The sequence below is a fragment of the Squalius cephalus genome, assembly GCF_949319135.1.
Source record: "Squalius cephalus genome assembly, chromosome: 6".
NCBI classification, from domain to species: Eukaryota; Metazoa; Chordata; class Actinopteri; order Cypriniformes; family Leuciscidae; genus Squalius; species Squalius cephalus.
The window spans coordinates 17,877,473-17,895,081 of record NC_137127.1 but is presented as its reverse complement, the minus strand read 5'-3'; the positions used below and the strand labels follow the sequence as shown (position 1 = coordinate 17,895,081).

At 35.4% G+C, this 17,609-nt stretch overlaps 1 protein-coding gene across 2 annotated transcripts; it reads left to right on the top strand.

Annotated features, from left to right (window-relative positions):
• The first annotated feature begins 3,617 nt into the window (after positions 1–3,617).
• Positions 3,618–16,884, top strand: cd9a (CD9 molecule a). 2 transcript variants are annotated; one of them, XM_079873546.1, is made up of 8 exons: positions 3,618–4,160; positions 11,635–11,737; positions 11,813–11,910; positions 11,995–12,069; positions 12,154–12,255; positions 12,518–12,607; positions 14,550–14,633; positions 15,460–16,884. In XM_079873546.1, the coding sequence occupies exons 1-8, from the start codon at positions 4,092–4,094 to the stop codon at positions 15,523–15,525; spliced, it is 687 nt and encodes a 228-aa protein (XP_079729672.1). In that variant the 5' UTR covers positions 3,618–4,091; the 3' UTR covers positions 15,526–16,884. The 2 variants fall into 2 exon arrangements, with proteins under 2 accessions (XP_079729672.1, XP_079729673.1); XM_079873547.1 differs by lacking the exon at positions 3,618–4,160 and adding an exon at positions 7,735–7,991.
• Positions 16,885–17,609: the final 725 nt, after the last annotated feature.

Genomic DNA, 17,609 nt, shown 5'->3' with positions numbered 1-17,609 from the left:
GCCAAGCCAAACAGCACACACACGCACACAATCCAAAGCATATGCAGCGAGTTCACAGCCTTTGCGATGTAACTCGTATCTGGCACTGATGGATTAACTGTAGGAAAAACCTCACGACCAACAGCATATTCTGAGAATGTTCACATGAACTCATTCATCGTTAATGTAGATTACTTTTTGTTCTTTTTCAGCTACCTTTCTTAATTGACCCCTAACTCGCTGCCAAAAAACATGGAGAAAACAACATGTCCTTGCTTCAGGACCCACATTGCACAGTACATTTGACATTAAGTGGCAACGCAACACAGTGCTGAAAAAGTCATTCGAACAAAGGTAAACAAACATTATAAGCCCAACAAGATGCTAATATATTGAAATAAAATAGACTGAACTGGAAAATGGAGAACTTTATAAATGCATTAACAAAACAACAAACAGAAGTTTGATTTACCTGTGAATCTAGTCCAAGTTGTACCATTGCAACAGTTTTTATTTGCATTTAGTTTTATTTTATTTAGCATGTCATGAAACTTGCCCTTATTGGTATTTGTGTGATTTTGATAGTTTATCCCAAGTGACAGGTTGAATTCTTGGCAGAATACAGTAGAGATGGATGCTCAGTTTTAGACGTCAATAAAAATGTATAGGCCCTTATATATATGTGTGTGTATATATATATATATATATATAATATAGAGAGAGAGATCTGGTATATATATATATATATACAGTTATGGTCAAAATTGATGGCACCCCTGGTAAATATGATAAAAAAATGGCTGTAAAAAATAAATCTGCATTGTTTATCCTTTTGATCTTTCCTTCAAAAAATTCGCAAAAATCTAACCTTTCATTGAAGTAAAAGAATTGAAATTGGGGGGTAAATCACATTATGAAATTAATGTTTTTCTCCAAAACACGCTGGCCATAATTGTTGGCACCCCTAGAATTTTTTATGAGAAAAATATCTCTGAAGTATATTCCCATTACTATTTACCTTTTTTAGCACACCAGGGTGACTAGGAACATGAAATTGTCCAGCTATGACTTCTTGTTTCACAGGAGTTTAAATATGAGGAAACACAAAGGCCAAATCCCCTTAATCATCCATCACAATGAGTAAAACCAAAGAATATAGTTCTGATGTGCAGCAAAAGATTGTTGAGCTTCACAAAATAGAAAGTGGCTGTAAGAAAATATCTAAAGAATTGAAAATACCCATTTTGACCATCAGGGCAATAATTAAGAAGTTATAATCAACTAAAGATGTTACGAATCTGCCAGGAAGAGGACGTGTGTCTATATTGTATTAATGGACGGTGAGGAGGATAGTTTGAGTGGCCAAAGACTCTTCAAGGATCACAGATGGAGAATTGCAGAGATTAGTTGAGTCTTGGGGTCAGAAAGCCTAAAAAAAAATGATCAAACAACCCCTACATCCCCACATGTTGTTTGGGAGGGTTTCAAGAAAAATCCTCCTCGCTCCTCCAAAAATAAACTCCAGCATATTCAGTTATCAGACACGACTGGATCTTCAAAAGGGACCGGATTCTGTGGTCAGATGAAACAAAAAAAGGGCTTTTTGGCAGCAAACCCAGCAGATGTGTTTGGTGCAAACAGGGATGAAGAGTACCCCATGCCTACGGTTAAATACACTGCTGGATCTTATATGTTGTGGGCCTATTTATTTGCTGGAGGTCCTGGACATCTTGTTCAGATACATGGTATTATGGATTCTAGCAAATACCAACAGATAAAAAATCAAAACCTGACGGCCTCTGCTAGAAATCTTATAATGGGCCATGGTTGGATCTTCCTTCAGGACAACGGTCCAAAACAAATATCAAAATCGACACAAAAATGGGTAACTGAGCACAAAATGAAGCTTCTGCCATGACCGTCCCAGTACCCTAAACTGAACACTATAGAAAATGAGTGGAGTGAACTGAAGAGGAGAAGCACCAACATGAACTTGTGAATCTGAAGGATCTGGAGAGGTTCTGTATGGAGGAATGGTCTTTGATCTCTTGTCAGTTGTTCTCCAAACTCATCAGGCATTATAGGAGAAAACTCAGATCTGTTATCTTGGCAAAAGGAGATTGCAAAAAGTATTTAATAACAGTATTTAATAACAGGGTGCCAACAATTATGGCCAGCGTGTTTTGGAGAAAAACATTTATTTTATAATGTGATTTACCCCCACTTTCAATTTGAATTTTTTGAATGAAAGATCAAAAGGATAAACAATGCAGATTTATTTTTTTACAGCCATTTTTTAACATATTTATCAGGGGTGCCATCAATTTTGACCACCACTGTATGTATATATATATATATATAAATATCCACACCCTGATGAAGGCTTATTGGCCGCAACGCGCAGGTGTGCCGTTGCTTGTCACCTGTTTTTAAAACCTAAGCCATGACAAAATAAAGCCTTTTTATATTTTTCTAAAACGAATTAATCGAGTGCCTTGGATTGTTTTTTCTTATATATATTAGAATTAAAAATCCCATTCAATTTCTCCATATGAAAATTGATCTTATACACACACACACACACACACACACACACACACACACAATATATATATATATATATATATACTCATATTAGGGGTGTAACGATACCCTCGTCACGATTTGATACATCGGCCTATCATGATACTGAACTCACGATACGATATTAATGTGATACTCCAAGACATATGATAAAAGGTTAACAAAAAATGTACTGTTTATTAAAATGCTAAATTTGATATTACATTATTACATATTACATTAACCCAATGTAATATGTAATAATGTTAACCCAATGCACAGGACAATGGTGACTAAAAATATTCATGATTCTGAAGCTGAAAATACAGAATTATTTTAGACGAATATGCTTGCACTATGTCACTGACTAGATATGTTTAAAATAATGTAGGCCACTTTTTACTGGTAACATCAGACATTTGGCATTATCAGGACCCACAAATATCCCCCCATTGCATTATTATACATTATATTTAACATGGCACTGACACTAAATGATTGTTTTCTCTGAAAACTTGAATTTTTTCTCATACAGTAATTTTTATTTTGGGTGAACTATAATACACATCGTTGCATTTTTGTATTGCGATATATTGTGACACGATATATTGTTACAACCCAGTCTGTGGCCCAATGAGAAGTTTAAACGTTCACCATACCATATCATAAAAATGTAAAATTTATATTACTTGTCACTTTTCTTATTTTTACTATGCTGAGAAATTAGTCGGTTTCAGTTAAAACGTGGAGAAGAGTAGGCTAGGAATTAAAAAATGTATAGAAAAATAGAAAAAAATATCCCATAGTGATCTATCTGAAATGTTGCTGTAATGCTATTTTTTTTTAAAGATTTTTTTGATATCCATATTTGGGTCATTTCAAAGTTTAACAGACATTTTAGAATAATTTAATCGCTACTGAAAGAGAATTTTGTTCGTGTAGACTTAAAAAAATATATGAAATTAATATTTTATGACATTTCACTTACACAAAGGGGGCAGGTCCTATGAACACCAGCATATCTTGAGACATGAAAAAGTTCACATGATAAATCTTATGCAATAGTCTAAAATTCCATAGAGAACAAATCACTGAACAGTGGAAGAAACCTCTGGGCTCTGCACTGACTGGGTGACGTCATTCCATCATGACGTAATTCACAACGAATAAAGACCGTGGGGATGTTGCGATAACAATAAAAGAGATTCCTCGAGGAAAAAAACAAAACAACGAGCACAACTAAATAAAGCGTATGGACGATCTTCAATAGCCCTCCAAAAATAGCAACGTACTGGATCGATGCAAAAAGTGTTTGACCTTTGGCACGGTCGATTTTGCCACACAGAAAACGATTGCAAAGTTGATCTTTGGCAGGAGGAATGAGGCAGTGAGTTTGTGTCTGTCCTGAGTTTTTCGTGCGCGCGCTCCACTCACTCGAGTCCCTACACGCATTTAAAGTCACACTACCGCACGCGCGAGCCACCTGCGAGCCACTGGTCCCAGTGATCTTTACTCTTTCATTCAGTATTGTGTGAGGACAGACTGCTGTGATGGCGGCGTTGACCGGAGGAGAAATGTGCGTCAAGTATCTGATGTTCGTCTTCAATTTCATATTCTGGGTGAGTGAGCGAGCGTGCGTGCGTGTGTTTAATGATTGATGTGTGCAGAGGTTACCTTGCGCGCGGGACGTTGTTTTATTATAACTCGCGGTTTTCCTTAAAGATTCGTTTGATAAATGCATGTGCACGGCGTCACTTTTAGGTTTTTAGTTAGTTTAGACCGTAATTAATGACGCAGAAACGTCTGTGTGAAGCCATGCAACACGACTGCATTTGGCTGACCTAATTTAAAGATGTTTAGCTCTGATTTCAGGACCCTGGTCGTGTAATTAAAACACCGTGTGTGTGTGTGTTTGTGAGAGAGTCGCTGTGTGTGTGTGGCGGGACAAGCACTGAATTTTGAGTGTTTCCTTTGACTCCTCTCTGTTCGTGTGTCAGCTGTTCTCTCTCACGACTGTACAGGCGCATTCTTGCTTGTTGGTGATGTCCGATTCGTGAACATATCGTTCATTTGAACAGAATCTTTTTAATGGATTTTTCGAACCGAATCGCTGAGCTGTTCGAATTTGCATAGACTACTAATTTTATTTCTACCGTTTATTTGTGCGTAATTAAAAATCCCATTCATTTTCTCCATATGAAAATTGATCTTATACACTGTCCACACACACACACACACACACACACGTATATATATATATATATATATATATATATATATATATATATATATATATATATATATATATATATATAAAATTGAGCTTGCTTTGCTGCGTTTTTTACTCTCATTGAGTATGTATTGGGCCTCTAAATCCAGTTGTTTTTTGATCGGTGGTATTTGATGTTCAATCAGATGTGCTGTTTCATGCCAGATTTGTTTTTCTTCAGAAAACTACATAATCAAAAAGAATGGAGCGTTCTTGTAGTCTCAACTCAAATAAAATTGAGTTGCATCGGTATGAAAATGGGCGCAAAGTGAGGCTTTTTATTCATGCAAACAGATCAATGTTTTAATCCTTCTATAGTGTTTACATATTACATACATACAAGGAGCTGATGAATTGCTTTGTTTTCTGCCTATTCACATTAAAGATGGGGTAACTGTTAGGCAATTTTCGGGGCAGCTAGCAATAGCAAGTTAGCTTTGAAAGCATGAGATCCCACCCTCCCTTCAGAGTGTCTCCAAAGCCACGCATATTTGTAAAGCGTTAAGAGAGACGGCATTTAACTACATGTCTCATAACATTACAATAATAATGAACATAAACAACTTATGCCGGGGACACACTTAATGATTAGCTGAAACATTCTAAGACTGTTTCCATCGACTGCAGCAGTTTTAAAACACCGACTGTGAACACCAGCTGAATGCAACTCGGCGCGTTTGGGCATGATCAGTATATCAAATTACATTCATAAATATCTATCGTAAGTATCAAATTACATTCATAATCGGCCTTACAGTCGTTAAGTGTGTCCCCGGCTTTAAAGAGCACTGACCTCTGCCACCTGACTGCTGTAGATTCGTTTCGGCGTTGATAGTGTTGCCATTCAGATGCATAAATTACAGTAGTTATGGTGTGAACGCAGCATAAGCTCGTTGTTTTAATTCAGGAGGAACTGTAAAAGGTGGCTGCTGTTTCGTTTGCGGTGCTCAGTGACTGACGTCTGTCTAACTCTGCTTAGCAATAGCATGAAACACGATGATGTGTGATGAGTGCGCGGAGGCATGGAAATACATACGTTGACAGGCAGGTATAGGGTCCTACCTGTCTGTCATGATTGGATGAACATTTTATGGTCCTACCCCTAACACAGACAGTATATGTATACATTTAAATACATTTAGACCACTTAACTTAGTGATTGCTATCTATCAGGAATCAGGATGGGAAGAGAATTTCAACCAGTATAACAAAAATGCTTCTGGAACAAATCACCTACCCTGCCTTTAAGCTGGGAAAAAATATCACCTTAATGTAGTGAAAAGAAAGTTGTGACTTTTTTTAATCAGTTCATTGAAGTGAACCATTCATTAAATGTGCCACTAATTCTTCAGCGAACCCAGAGCCGTATGGTATGTTTGTGTGTGTCTAGCCTAGAGGGTTTATGTGAGCACGCGCCCTAGATTGTCTTTAATCTGCGGGTCTATTTATAGAGAATGATAATCTCATGGACAAACTCACTGTAAACTGCATTTGTTGTGGGTTTTAATGATGGAAAAACGTGCACGTTATGACTTTTTAAAAAATGTTTTCTGTGTGTGTGTTGGATTTGGTCTCATTAATTTGCTCTCTGTAAATGTTACTTAATATCTGAATTACTTCACACCTCTGAGCTTAGGGTGGATGATATGATCAAATGCTTATTTCACAATATGAGAAATGTTATTTCACCATAGCGATATATTTCACAATATGGTTATTTTGTGTTATTTTATCTAATTTCTGTTATTAAAAATAAGAAGCAAATACAAACAATATGACAAAAACAATATATATTGTACTATATTATTACATTAGTACAGAAATGTAATAATCAAATGTAAAAACTGTACGAATTAAACAATTTTATTCTTAAGTTATTTTCTCTTTTGTTTGATTCACATTAATAGAGTGGTGCACTAATGACGTCACTTTGTAGGCCAACTGGCAGTTAGCATCACACTGGCTCCCTCGACAAAAACCCAATAGGATTTTCCCATAGGCTTTTGGATTATCGCTAAAAACAAGCTCTGTGACCAACAAAAGTTAATGATACTTGCACGTTTTGTCCATCGAGATAATTATCACAGATTTTTATACATTTTGAAGCCTCAATGCAGTCGCATGAGGTTAAAAGCTAAAGGTAGGTTTAAACAAACTACACCACGGTCCCCAATGAAGCCTATTTTTAAACCAACAAGATTATTTTACATTTGCATTTAATCATTTAGCAGAAGCATTTATCCAAAGCGATTTACAATTTAGATTATAATTAAACACCTGCCCTCCAATTCTCATTACTATAAAAGGTCTCATTCTCATTACCGTAAAGTGCATTATGTAATATTTATATGATCATATATATATTATATTTAACACACATTATATAACCAGTATATAACCTTATAAATATTATATAATTTATGTGACAACTTACCCCACAAATAGTATTATATTTTACATGATGGTAATGAGATCATTTCATTCCAAAATCTATTAAAAAAGGTTTGAAAAAATAAAATTAAGCCCATTTTAAAACCATTTAGGACGGTTTTCTTTTTTGCATTGTGAAAATTAAGCACATTCGCCCCCAAATTCTTATTACCATAATGTGAAAAAATAAAAAATATATTTTTAAACTGTAACATATTTATACAACATGGTAGTATCTGTTGTACTGAATTTAATTTATGGTAACTTTAATTAAAAATAATAATAATGGCAATTAGAGGTAAATATAAATAATTATCATTAAAATTTCACAGTTAAAAAATAGGCTTCTTTTTTAATGCAAAATATACATTTATTTTGTTTTGGGGGTGAAATACAGCCCAACTAAAGTGTTAGAGAACTTAGAACTGAATGCAGTGGCAAAGTCACCTTTAAGTACTGAGAGCACAACATACTACCTGTAAGCTCCTCCCACTGATCCACAGAATATTGCGCAACGTGCAGACATTTTACAGATTCACTTTGTCAAACAAAAGGAGGAAGTGTGGAATAGAATAACAACACGTCTTGTGCAAAATTTGTAGATTAGAAGCTTGTGCAGGTGAACGCATAGACACTGCAAACAGTTTGTTGCTCTATACACGAACGTGACTTTGAAAGCAGCAAAATGGGGGTTGAAGGATGTCCAAAATGTATAAAATACTCCATGTTTATCTTTAACTCGGTGTTCTGGGTAAGTGAACTTTCATATTTGTGTTTTTGTGTGTGATTGTGTAAAAGTAGCATGTTAGTGTTGTGTTTTTATGTTCAGTTTGTGTGTGGAATGGGGTAAGAGGTTGAAGTGAGGTTGTTTTAAGGGTGTTTGTTTAGCTAAGCGTTGGCCTGGAGATTTGGAACAGATTTGCACACCTTTTAGTTTTTCAAACAAAAGATTTGGGCCAGAGAGAATAAATCAAAAGAGTAGGACATGAACTCTCTGAAACATGAAACCATTACTTATGATCTTAGTGAGCAGGACATGACTAGAAAGAAAAATAAGTCACATGATATAGTGAGGAACATGGCATTAGTATGTGTGATATTTCACAACAGGCAGCAGATTTTTTTAAATGAAAATTACAGTCAGGTCGAGACCCCGATGAGGACGACGAGCATGCAGATGAGCTTCCCTGAGACGGTTTCTGACAGTTTGTGCAGAAATTCTTTGGTTATACAAAACCGATTGTTGCCGCAGCTGTCCGGGTGGCTGGTTTTAGATGATCTTGGAGGTGAAGATGCCGGATGTGGAGGTCCTGGGCTGGTGTGGTGACACGTGGTCTGCGGTTGTGAGGCCGGTTAGATGTACTGCCAAATTCTCTGAAACGCCTTTGGAACGCCAAATTCTCTGAAACGCCATTCTCTGAAACGCCTCCACCAGAGCTGTTACCCGTGAATTGAATTAAGCAGTCTGGCTTAATTCAATTCACGGGTAACAGCTCTGGTGGACATTCCTGCAGTCTGCATGCCAATTGCATGCTTCCTCAAAACTTGCGACATCTGTGGCATTGTGCTGTGTGATAAAACTGCATATTTTAGAGTGGCCTTTTATTGTGGCCAGCCTAAGGCACACCTGTGCAATAATCTTACTGTCTAATCAGCATCTTGATATGCACGAGACACTGCAAATTACGCGAGACTCTAGTGCAACGGTCAAACATTGAAAAATAAAGTAGTGCAGTGGAATGGAAAAACGTGATTGTCTGGTACAAGATGAGAGCTTATTCATTTTTGCTAATTATTATTTTATTTCAGTTAAGTTTTTTCAGTAACTGTTGCTAGTTTTGTTTCGTTTTAGTTTTTCATTTTTGTTAAAGGGGTGATGAACTGAGAAATCAAAGTTTCCTTGAGCTTTTGAGTTTTGACATATAAGAGATCATCATACTATAATAATATCCAGTAAGTTTCAGAACTGAAAACTACCTTGTTAGTCCAATAAAAGCTTTTATAGACATCAGGCTCAGCAAACGACTCGTTTTTCAAAGTGGGGAACTATGACGTCAAAGAGGATAAAACACCGCCTCCACAAAAGAAGATCAACGCCTACTTCAACACGGCCTGTTTAGCCCCGCCCACCGATTCGCACAAACATGCTAAATAACATAGGACGACATGATAATTGCTACCGGATCGAGCTACTTAGAAGCAATAAACATGCTGTTTACTAAATATTGTGCGTGCCTGTTTGTGGAAGAAGACAGTCTGCATAAGCTTCCTTCGGATTCCAGCATGGTTAAACTTTATTAAATCAGTCAATCACAATTTCCAGACACGGATCTGCCAGCAACATGTAAGTAACCATGTGTATTCTAATGCCTGATCTGCGATCAGTGATTTCGGTGTAATTATTCAAGTTCAGATATTTCTCTTAAAATCGTTCAATACTGTTTATGCATCAGTGCTAAACGATCAACTTCACATAATTTCTCGTAGTATTATGAAAATAATCTTTTTTTAAACTGTTATTAAATTATATAGCCTACAGAAAGCGATCAAAGAACGATCCCTTTCGCCCAAGCTGTCAATCAAACAGCACAGCGCGAGCCGCGAGAGCTTATCTGGACACTTACCAAACTCGTGATGACATAATGACACTGTTACACTACACAACGAAGCTGTTACTGTGTATTCACATCGTGTTTGCATTGTGATTTGGTGTAAGCATTTGTGAGAGTGCAATAATGCAAAAATCTCGATAGCTGTAATAGTAAAAACGTAGTAAAAGTTTTCGAGAGAGTTCCTGTAATACTAGCTATTTCATTGCAAGCATGTCAGCCAATCACAGCAGTGGGTGTTTGCACTGCAGTCTCACAGCAGACACGCCCCTTAAAACGGAGCGTTCAAATCTGAGGCAGAAATCAGGCTTGGAAAAATGGCTTTTATTTATAAATTATGACAATTTTTTATGTAAAAATCATACTAACATTATAAGGGCACCCCAGGCAACATTATAAAATAATAAAACAATCCAGTTCATGACCCCTTTAAATTGTATTTTATTTCAGTTTACGAAAATATTTTTTACCAATACTTTTAGTCTTTACGTTTCAGTTTTTGTTTATGAAAATAACCTTGATTATAGTAGATGTAAAAATGAAACTATCACATTCAACATGAGTTCTATGCTGATACATTAAACTCTTTTGAAATTGATTTCTGGTCGGCGCCGATGGCCTTGTGGTCAGTGTGCCGACATGTAGCGCCTTTGCGCTCGGGCGGCCCGAGTTCGAGTCCCGGCTCGTGGACCTTTCCCAATCCCATCCCCCGTCTCTCTCCCACCTCGTTTCCTGTCATCCCTCTACTGTCCTGTCACAATAAAAAAAGGAAAATCACCAAAGAAACAATATACGAAATTGATTTCTGGACATTTTTCAGGATAATTTTTAATATAACTGATTGTGTTTGGATGAAAGAAAAAAGTCATATACACCTAGGATGCCTTCAGGGAGAGTAAATTACAGGATAATTTTCATGTTTGGATAAACTAACCCTTTAATTTTTTACCTGGAAAAGAGGGTTATTATTGTCTCTACTCTTATAACAAAAATCTATTTTTTAAAGTAAACCCATGAAAATCCAGATCCTGTTGTAGCTTAAATAATAGTAAAAAATCACTTGTTCCATTAGCAGATTTTGACTCGTATAGCATCGCATGTCTAACAGATTGGCAGAACTTCTGCCAGCTTTCTTTGGATTCTGCCATGGAATTTTGCTTGCAGGTGTGATCTGTACACTCTCAGATCAGATGAAAAGATGGATAGTCTGTGCTATTGAGTTTTACTAAGCTTGTAGTACACATTATTACATAATTCATGCACCTCCAATTTCCTGCTGATTTATTTTGTCCTCTATGAAGAATCAAGCAAAGTGGGCAAGGTTTGGCTGGTTAATACTGGCAGTTTACCCCTGCTGGTATAAAAATAGCCATGTATTCTGACAGAAATGTATACATTTGCAAGCTGGTTGAAGCTACTAAATGTAATTTTGTTTTGAGGTTTGTTTTGATAATTCTATAATACTATTTTTATTCATTTTATTTTTTGTAATTTATTCTAATTTTATTTATTTTTTGTTTATTTTATAATTATAAAATACTATTTTTATTTATTTAGGATTAGTAATTTATTCTAATTGTTTTTTGGGTTTTTTTTTTTTTTTGCAAGCCACCTATAAATATCAGATTCAGCACCATACCTGCTGTTTTAGCTGTTTCTTTCTAATGTTAAAGGAATCCTTTTGATTGAGCTGTTTGTGTGTATTTTATTCCTTTTGTAGGCATTACGGGGAGAATTATTTATTTATTATTAATTATTGCATACATGTCATTTGTTTCATTGCAGCTTGCAGGTACAGGCGTCTTGGCTATTGGACTTTGGCTGAGGCTTGATGCCAAGACTAAAAGCTTGTTTGAAGGAGAAAACTCGCCTTATGTCTTCTACACAGGTCAGTAGTTGTTTATAAGTCTTTTTACACATGTTGTGTTGCAACAGGTAAAAGTGAAGTGTGTGTGTGTTATAGGTGTATACATCCTCATTGCGGCCGGTGCGCTGATGATGGTTGTGGGGTTTTTTGGATGTTGTGGTGCCATCCAGGAATCCCCTTGCATGCTGGGATTGGTAATTCCCAATTTTCTTCTCGAATATCACTTAGTACTATTATGAGGTGATTGACTTTGGTGTTTGAATGTTTTTTTCCCATAGTTCTTCTTCTTTCTTTTGGTCATATTTGCGGTCGAGGTGGCTGCTGGAATTTGGGGCTTTTCCAACCAGACCAAGGTGGGAGTTTCAAATTCTCTGTGCACGCATACCCAAACACACAGACGGTGCTCCTAATTTATGTTAATATCTTTGTGCCCATAGGTTACTGAAGATATAACGCATTTCTATAGGGAAACATACAAAAATTATCAAGACAACAAACAGGACACTCTGAAAGAGACACTCACTCTCATCCAGCATGGAGTAAGATCTCGTCCCTTTCTCCTTATTTCTCAAAGATATTTTTAATTGCTACTGTGCATCTGAAACTCTTGAATATCTTTCAATACCATGAGCCTTGCGAACACCAACTGCTAGTCGGTAGCTACTGCTAGTAATCATCCTCAGAAACCTCAGTTTTTATGTACTAAATGCATCAGATGGGCTGTCAAACCACCAATTATTTTTAGCTTGTGGTTTTTGAAGCTGTAATAATTTGCGATGACATCTGTTCCTCATCTCTCAGCTGAACTGCTGTGGACTGTCAGGACAGATCCCGGATGATTTTAAAGAGACCTGCCCCAAAAAGGATGTGCTTGAGGGTCTCATTACAAAGGTAACAGTGTTTATAGATACAAATTTTGCCTTTTGGTAGTTATTATACCTAATATATAGATTCCAATTATTACTTTAGTTTTGTGCTAATTATTTGAACAAAATTCACGCAGCCTATCAGTCAAAAGACTAAAATAAAATAGCATAACATACAGAACTAAATGAAAAAAAGCATTAATATGGGAAATACAGAAATAAAATGATAAATAAATGCAAATGTATATAGAAACAAAACTGCATAAATTACAACATTTTAGTATTTATGCAGTTCATCATATAACAAAGTACTGCAATACAGTCAAAAATAAAAAAGTTTTCTCAAGTGTCTGAATACAGAATAAAGGCATAGAAACCAGTTCATTTGTAGTGCTCTGACAACATAGTTTTATACAGTTAGTTTAATAATTAGGTTAATAAAAATGTAAAAAGACCTTAATATTGATACTTATTGGCTTACAAAAGTTTGACAAATGATAACTTCACACTCGCTTGAAATTGACCTATGTTGCTGAGAACATTGTTTTCAGACATAATGACTTACTTTTATTAGGTATTGCATTTGGATACATATTAGACATCATCAAAATGTACTTTAGTTTAGATTTTATTCATTTACTTTTTTTAAAATGTTGATTATTTTACTCAACTAACTGATAAACAGTCTCCAACTGATCCTTTAATCTCACTCTGCCTCTCTGTGTGCGAGTCTGTTTTATACCATTGATGGTTTAGATTTTAACCCTTTCATTGTTGTGTGTTTATGCCTGCATTACAGGATATGGAATCTATCAGTTTTAATGACAAAATAAAGGCATAGAACCAGTTAATTTGTAGTGCATTGGCAACATAGTTTTATATAATTAGTTTATCAATAAGGTTAAGAAAATTTATGATAAATACTTACATTTTGAGCTGCAAATGATAACTTCACACTCACTTGTAAGTAACCCATGACATCCTATGACCTGAAATTCATCTAAATTGAAATGATCTCATGGATATGACCGTTGTGGTTCATGGTCATAAAGGTGCTGCAGTAAATGTGGCAATGTGGACTTTGACATGGTTCTTTTATATTTAAACTCGTTAAATGCATGTTGCCTATCATGCACAGTTTCCATAAAGCCACCGGGGTTTTTGTTTTTGTTTTTTAAGTTTAACTTATTTTTGTTTTAGTCATTTTATTTCTTCAAATTATTTATTTATTTTTCAGTTTTCTTTTTTCATTTATTTGCCAAGGCAACATTTCAAATCTTCATTTACATTTTTTGCATTTATATATATTTTCAGTTTTATTTCAATTAATGAAAATTAGTTGAATAGTTTGTATCAGTCACTGATATTTGCCAAGGCGAATCATAACCCCTTAAAATTGGGATTGAATTTACAATTGATTCAGTTTCACGTCTGTCTTTGGTAGACCCATCTACACTTACAGTATAGTCATTTTCGTGAGCAGAAATACTTCCATGAAGTATCAGTCAGTGATTTATCAGCACTGATTTACAATTGATCGCACTGGACTAGATTCTTCTAGACAGCAGGTATGATTGTGGAGTGTAATACTCCAGCTTAGCTCAGATTTAATGCACTGGAAATGTTTCTAACCTGAGGCACCCTGTGTGCGGCTCAGCTTGAATGAGTCAGTGAGACTGTTTACTCTACCCGTAGAAGGTCAAGTAAGAGGTCATCACAGCATAGTAACCGTTCAGAAAATCGAGAAGGGTTTAAGTGGTTTAAGTAAACTAATGAACAAAGTGTATTTGACATAAGAATATGCTTTCTACCAAATAAAAACACTGAGCTGAGATACAGAAGAGCACAGGAATCAGTTGAACTATCAACTGTGAGTAGATGGATGGATAGATCTTTGAATTTTAAAAGTACATAACAACATTGATAAACCGTAAATGATAAATCCATTTCTTATTTTATATGTTCAGACCTGCCCTGATGCCATCGATGAAGTTTTCAACTCCAAACTTCATATTATTGGAGGAGTTGGAATCGGCATTGGAGTGATCATGGTAACTTTTATTTAGTGTGTCTGTGTCTGTGTTGTTTTATTTGTTTAAGGCTTGTTCAGCATTTTGTCTTTTAGAAGATCTACAATTTAAAATGAAGGTGTATATCTTTACCAGCTTAATTTAATATTATGTCTAATAAAAAATACATTATTTTGTTTATATATACAGACTTATGTTCAAAAGTTTGGGGTCAGTACGATTGTATTTTAAAGAAATTAATACTTTTATTTAGGAAGGATGCATTCAGTTGATCAAAAGAGACATTTATAATGTTACAGAAGATTTATATTTTTAAACATGCTGTTCTTTTGAACGTACTATTCATCAAAGGCAAAAGTAACAGCGTTTCCACTGAAATATTAACTGATTTCAACATTGATAATAATCAGAAATGTTACATGAGCAGCAAATCAGCATATTAGAATGATTTCTGAAGGATCATGTGACACTTACGACGAAGTATGATAAATTGAGCTTTAACATCACAGAAATAAATTACATTTTTAAATCATTTTAAGTAAAAAAGTTATTTTAAATTGTAAGAATATTTAACAATTATAGTACTGTATTTTTTATCCATTTTTAAAATAAAAGCTGCCTTTGTGAGCAGAAAAGACTTCTTTCAAAATCATTTTAAAAAATCCTGCTGACCCCAAACTTTGTTTTGGCATTTCTTTTTGGTAATGCAAATACTAAAATTACACACTGCAGATTTAAATAGAAAAAAAGTATATATTTCTTAGTACCATGATTGTAATTTGATCATAATGCTGTAACGTGTGCGATTTGATGTCCCATTAAAGGAATGTGTTCTCTATGTGCACAGATCTTCGGCATGATCTTTAGCATGATGTTGTGCTGTGCCATCCGGAAAACCCGGGAGATTGTGTGAGGGGTCTCGTTGCCTGGGAAACTGCCAGTGTATTTGTGTTGCATGATGTCTGTCACAAAGCACTGTCTTGAACATGACCTCATCAGCTAAGAGCCAGTTAGATCACAGCGTCAGGCACACAATCTGTACATGTCACTGATTGACTGGAATTCACTCTTTTTCTTAGTGCAGCTGTATCACTGGTTCAGTCACGAGCAATGGGAAGAAAGGGTTGGTTTAGCATTCCAAGCCCATTTGAAAAGGCCTTTATTAAGTCTGACTTTTTCTATTTTTTTATCGTTCATAATAGATTTTAAAGATTGACTATTGTTTGCTTTATTGTACTTGCAGTAATGCTTGATATAAGTTGTTCCGAATTTTTCTAATGTTTTGTTTTTGATTTGTGAATAGGGTCGATTGATTTACCCACATCGGTGCATATGGCTCAAATAAAAGCCAAATTAATCATGGATTTTGTTGTGGGAGTTTTCTTTTTTCTTTTGCGTATCCAGGATGAAGTTTATTTGTATATATCTGTTTTGACAGCGATCAGTGTTTCACTCAACAGTCTGATAAGAGTCCCTGTGAAAGGGGGTTAGCCAAAACTTCATCCAGTTTCCCATGATCACAGCATTGACTCATGGTCACTCCATTATGTGACCGTGCTAAAACCTCTATTTCCTTAATCTTGTTTGTATCATTTTTTTTCTTTCCGTTCCTCCCCTCCCCCCTTCTTCCTGTTTGCCTTATTTTTACAATTAGGCCGAAATGTGGCAAAACCACCCTTAAAGTGGTTTTATAATTATGAATTCGTACCTCTATCTCTTGCCTTTGATCGCATGTGGTCTGTTTCTCAAACACAACACTTGACACACTGTGAATTTTTTTTTTATCTGCATCTATGTGACACTATGACTCACCAACAAAACAAAACAGATCAAGCCAACAAAGAGATCAGAGAGTTTGAAATCACATTAAAGCATACAGAGGCACACCCACCAAAACATTTCCTTTAATTTGATCAGAATCTCATAAAAATGTGAGTTTTAGCCTCCTTTTATGTCTCTCGTGTCAAGTTCTTTTGACTGTTAAACATGCTGTTGGACTGTAATTTTTATGATACTGTTAGGAAATACTTTTAATCAGAAACATGTTTACATGGAATATTTCAGAAAGTGTCACCCAAATGTATTTTAGATTTCCTATGTAATGTCAAGTTGAAATGTTTTTTATTATCATAATTAAAATGTTATGGATTGTGATATTGACCTGCCATGCAAATAGAACTGTTACTAACATGGAGTGAAAAACTTGATAAGATAAACAAACTCCTAAAAATAATAATAATAAAAAAAGCTCTCCTTCCTCAGAGAAACGGCATACAGTGTGTGTGTGTGTGTGTGTGTGTGTGTGTATATATATGTATATATATATATATATATACATAATGTATATGTATGTGTGTGTGTGTGTGTGTGTGTGTGTATATATATATATATATATATATATATATGTATATGTGTGTATACATATGTGTATATATGTACGTGTATGTACGTACGCATGTATATGCGTGTATATATAAAATATATACATATACATATGTATATGTAATGTGAATATATATTGTGTACACATTATAAAATAAATGTTTTTCTCCAAAACATGCTGGCCATAATTGTTGGCATCCTGTTATTAAATACTTTTTGCAATCTCCTTTTGCCAAGATAACAGATCTGAGTTTTCTTCTATAATGCCTGATGAGTTTGGAGAACAACTGACAAGAGATCAAAGACCATTCCTCCATACAGAACCTCTCCAGATCCTTCAGATTCACAAGTTCATGTTGGTGCTTCTTCTCTTCAGTTCACTCCACTCATCAGGTCAGGGAACTGGGACGGTCATGGCAGAAGCTTCATTTTGTGCTCAGTTACCCATTTTTGTGTTGATTTTGATGTTTATTTTGGACCGTTGTCCTGAAGGAAGATCCAACCACGGCCCATTATAAGATTTCTAGCAGAGGCTGTCAGGTTTTGATTTTTTATCTGTTTGTATTTGCTAGAATCCATAATACCATGTATCTGAACAAGATGTCCAGGACCTCC

Excerpts from the sequence above, each read along its gene's own strand:
- cd9a (XM_079873546.1), top strand. The coding sequence starts at position 4,092 with ATGGCGGCGTTGACCGGAGGAGAAATGTGCGTCAAGTATCTGATGTTC. Across the intron at positions 11,911-11,994 it reads CCCCTTGCATGCTGGGATTG|TTCTTCTTCTTTCTTTTGGT; the intron begins GTAATTCCCAAT and ends TTTTTCCCATAG. Across the intron at positions 14,634-15,459 it reads TCGGCATTGGAGTGATCATG|ATCTTCGGCATGATCTTTAG; the intron begins GTAACTTTTATT and ends CTATGTGCACAG.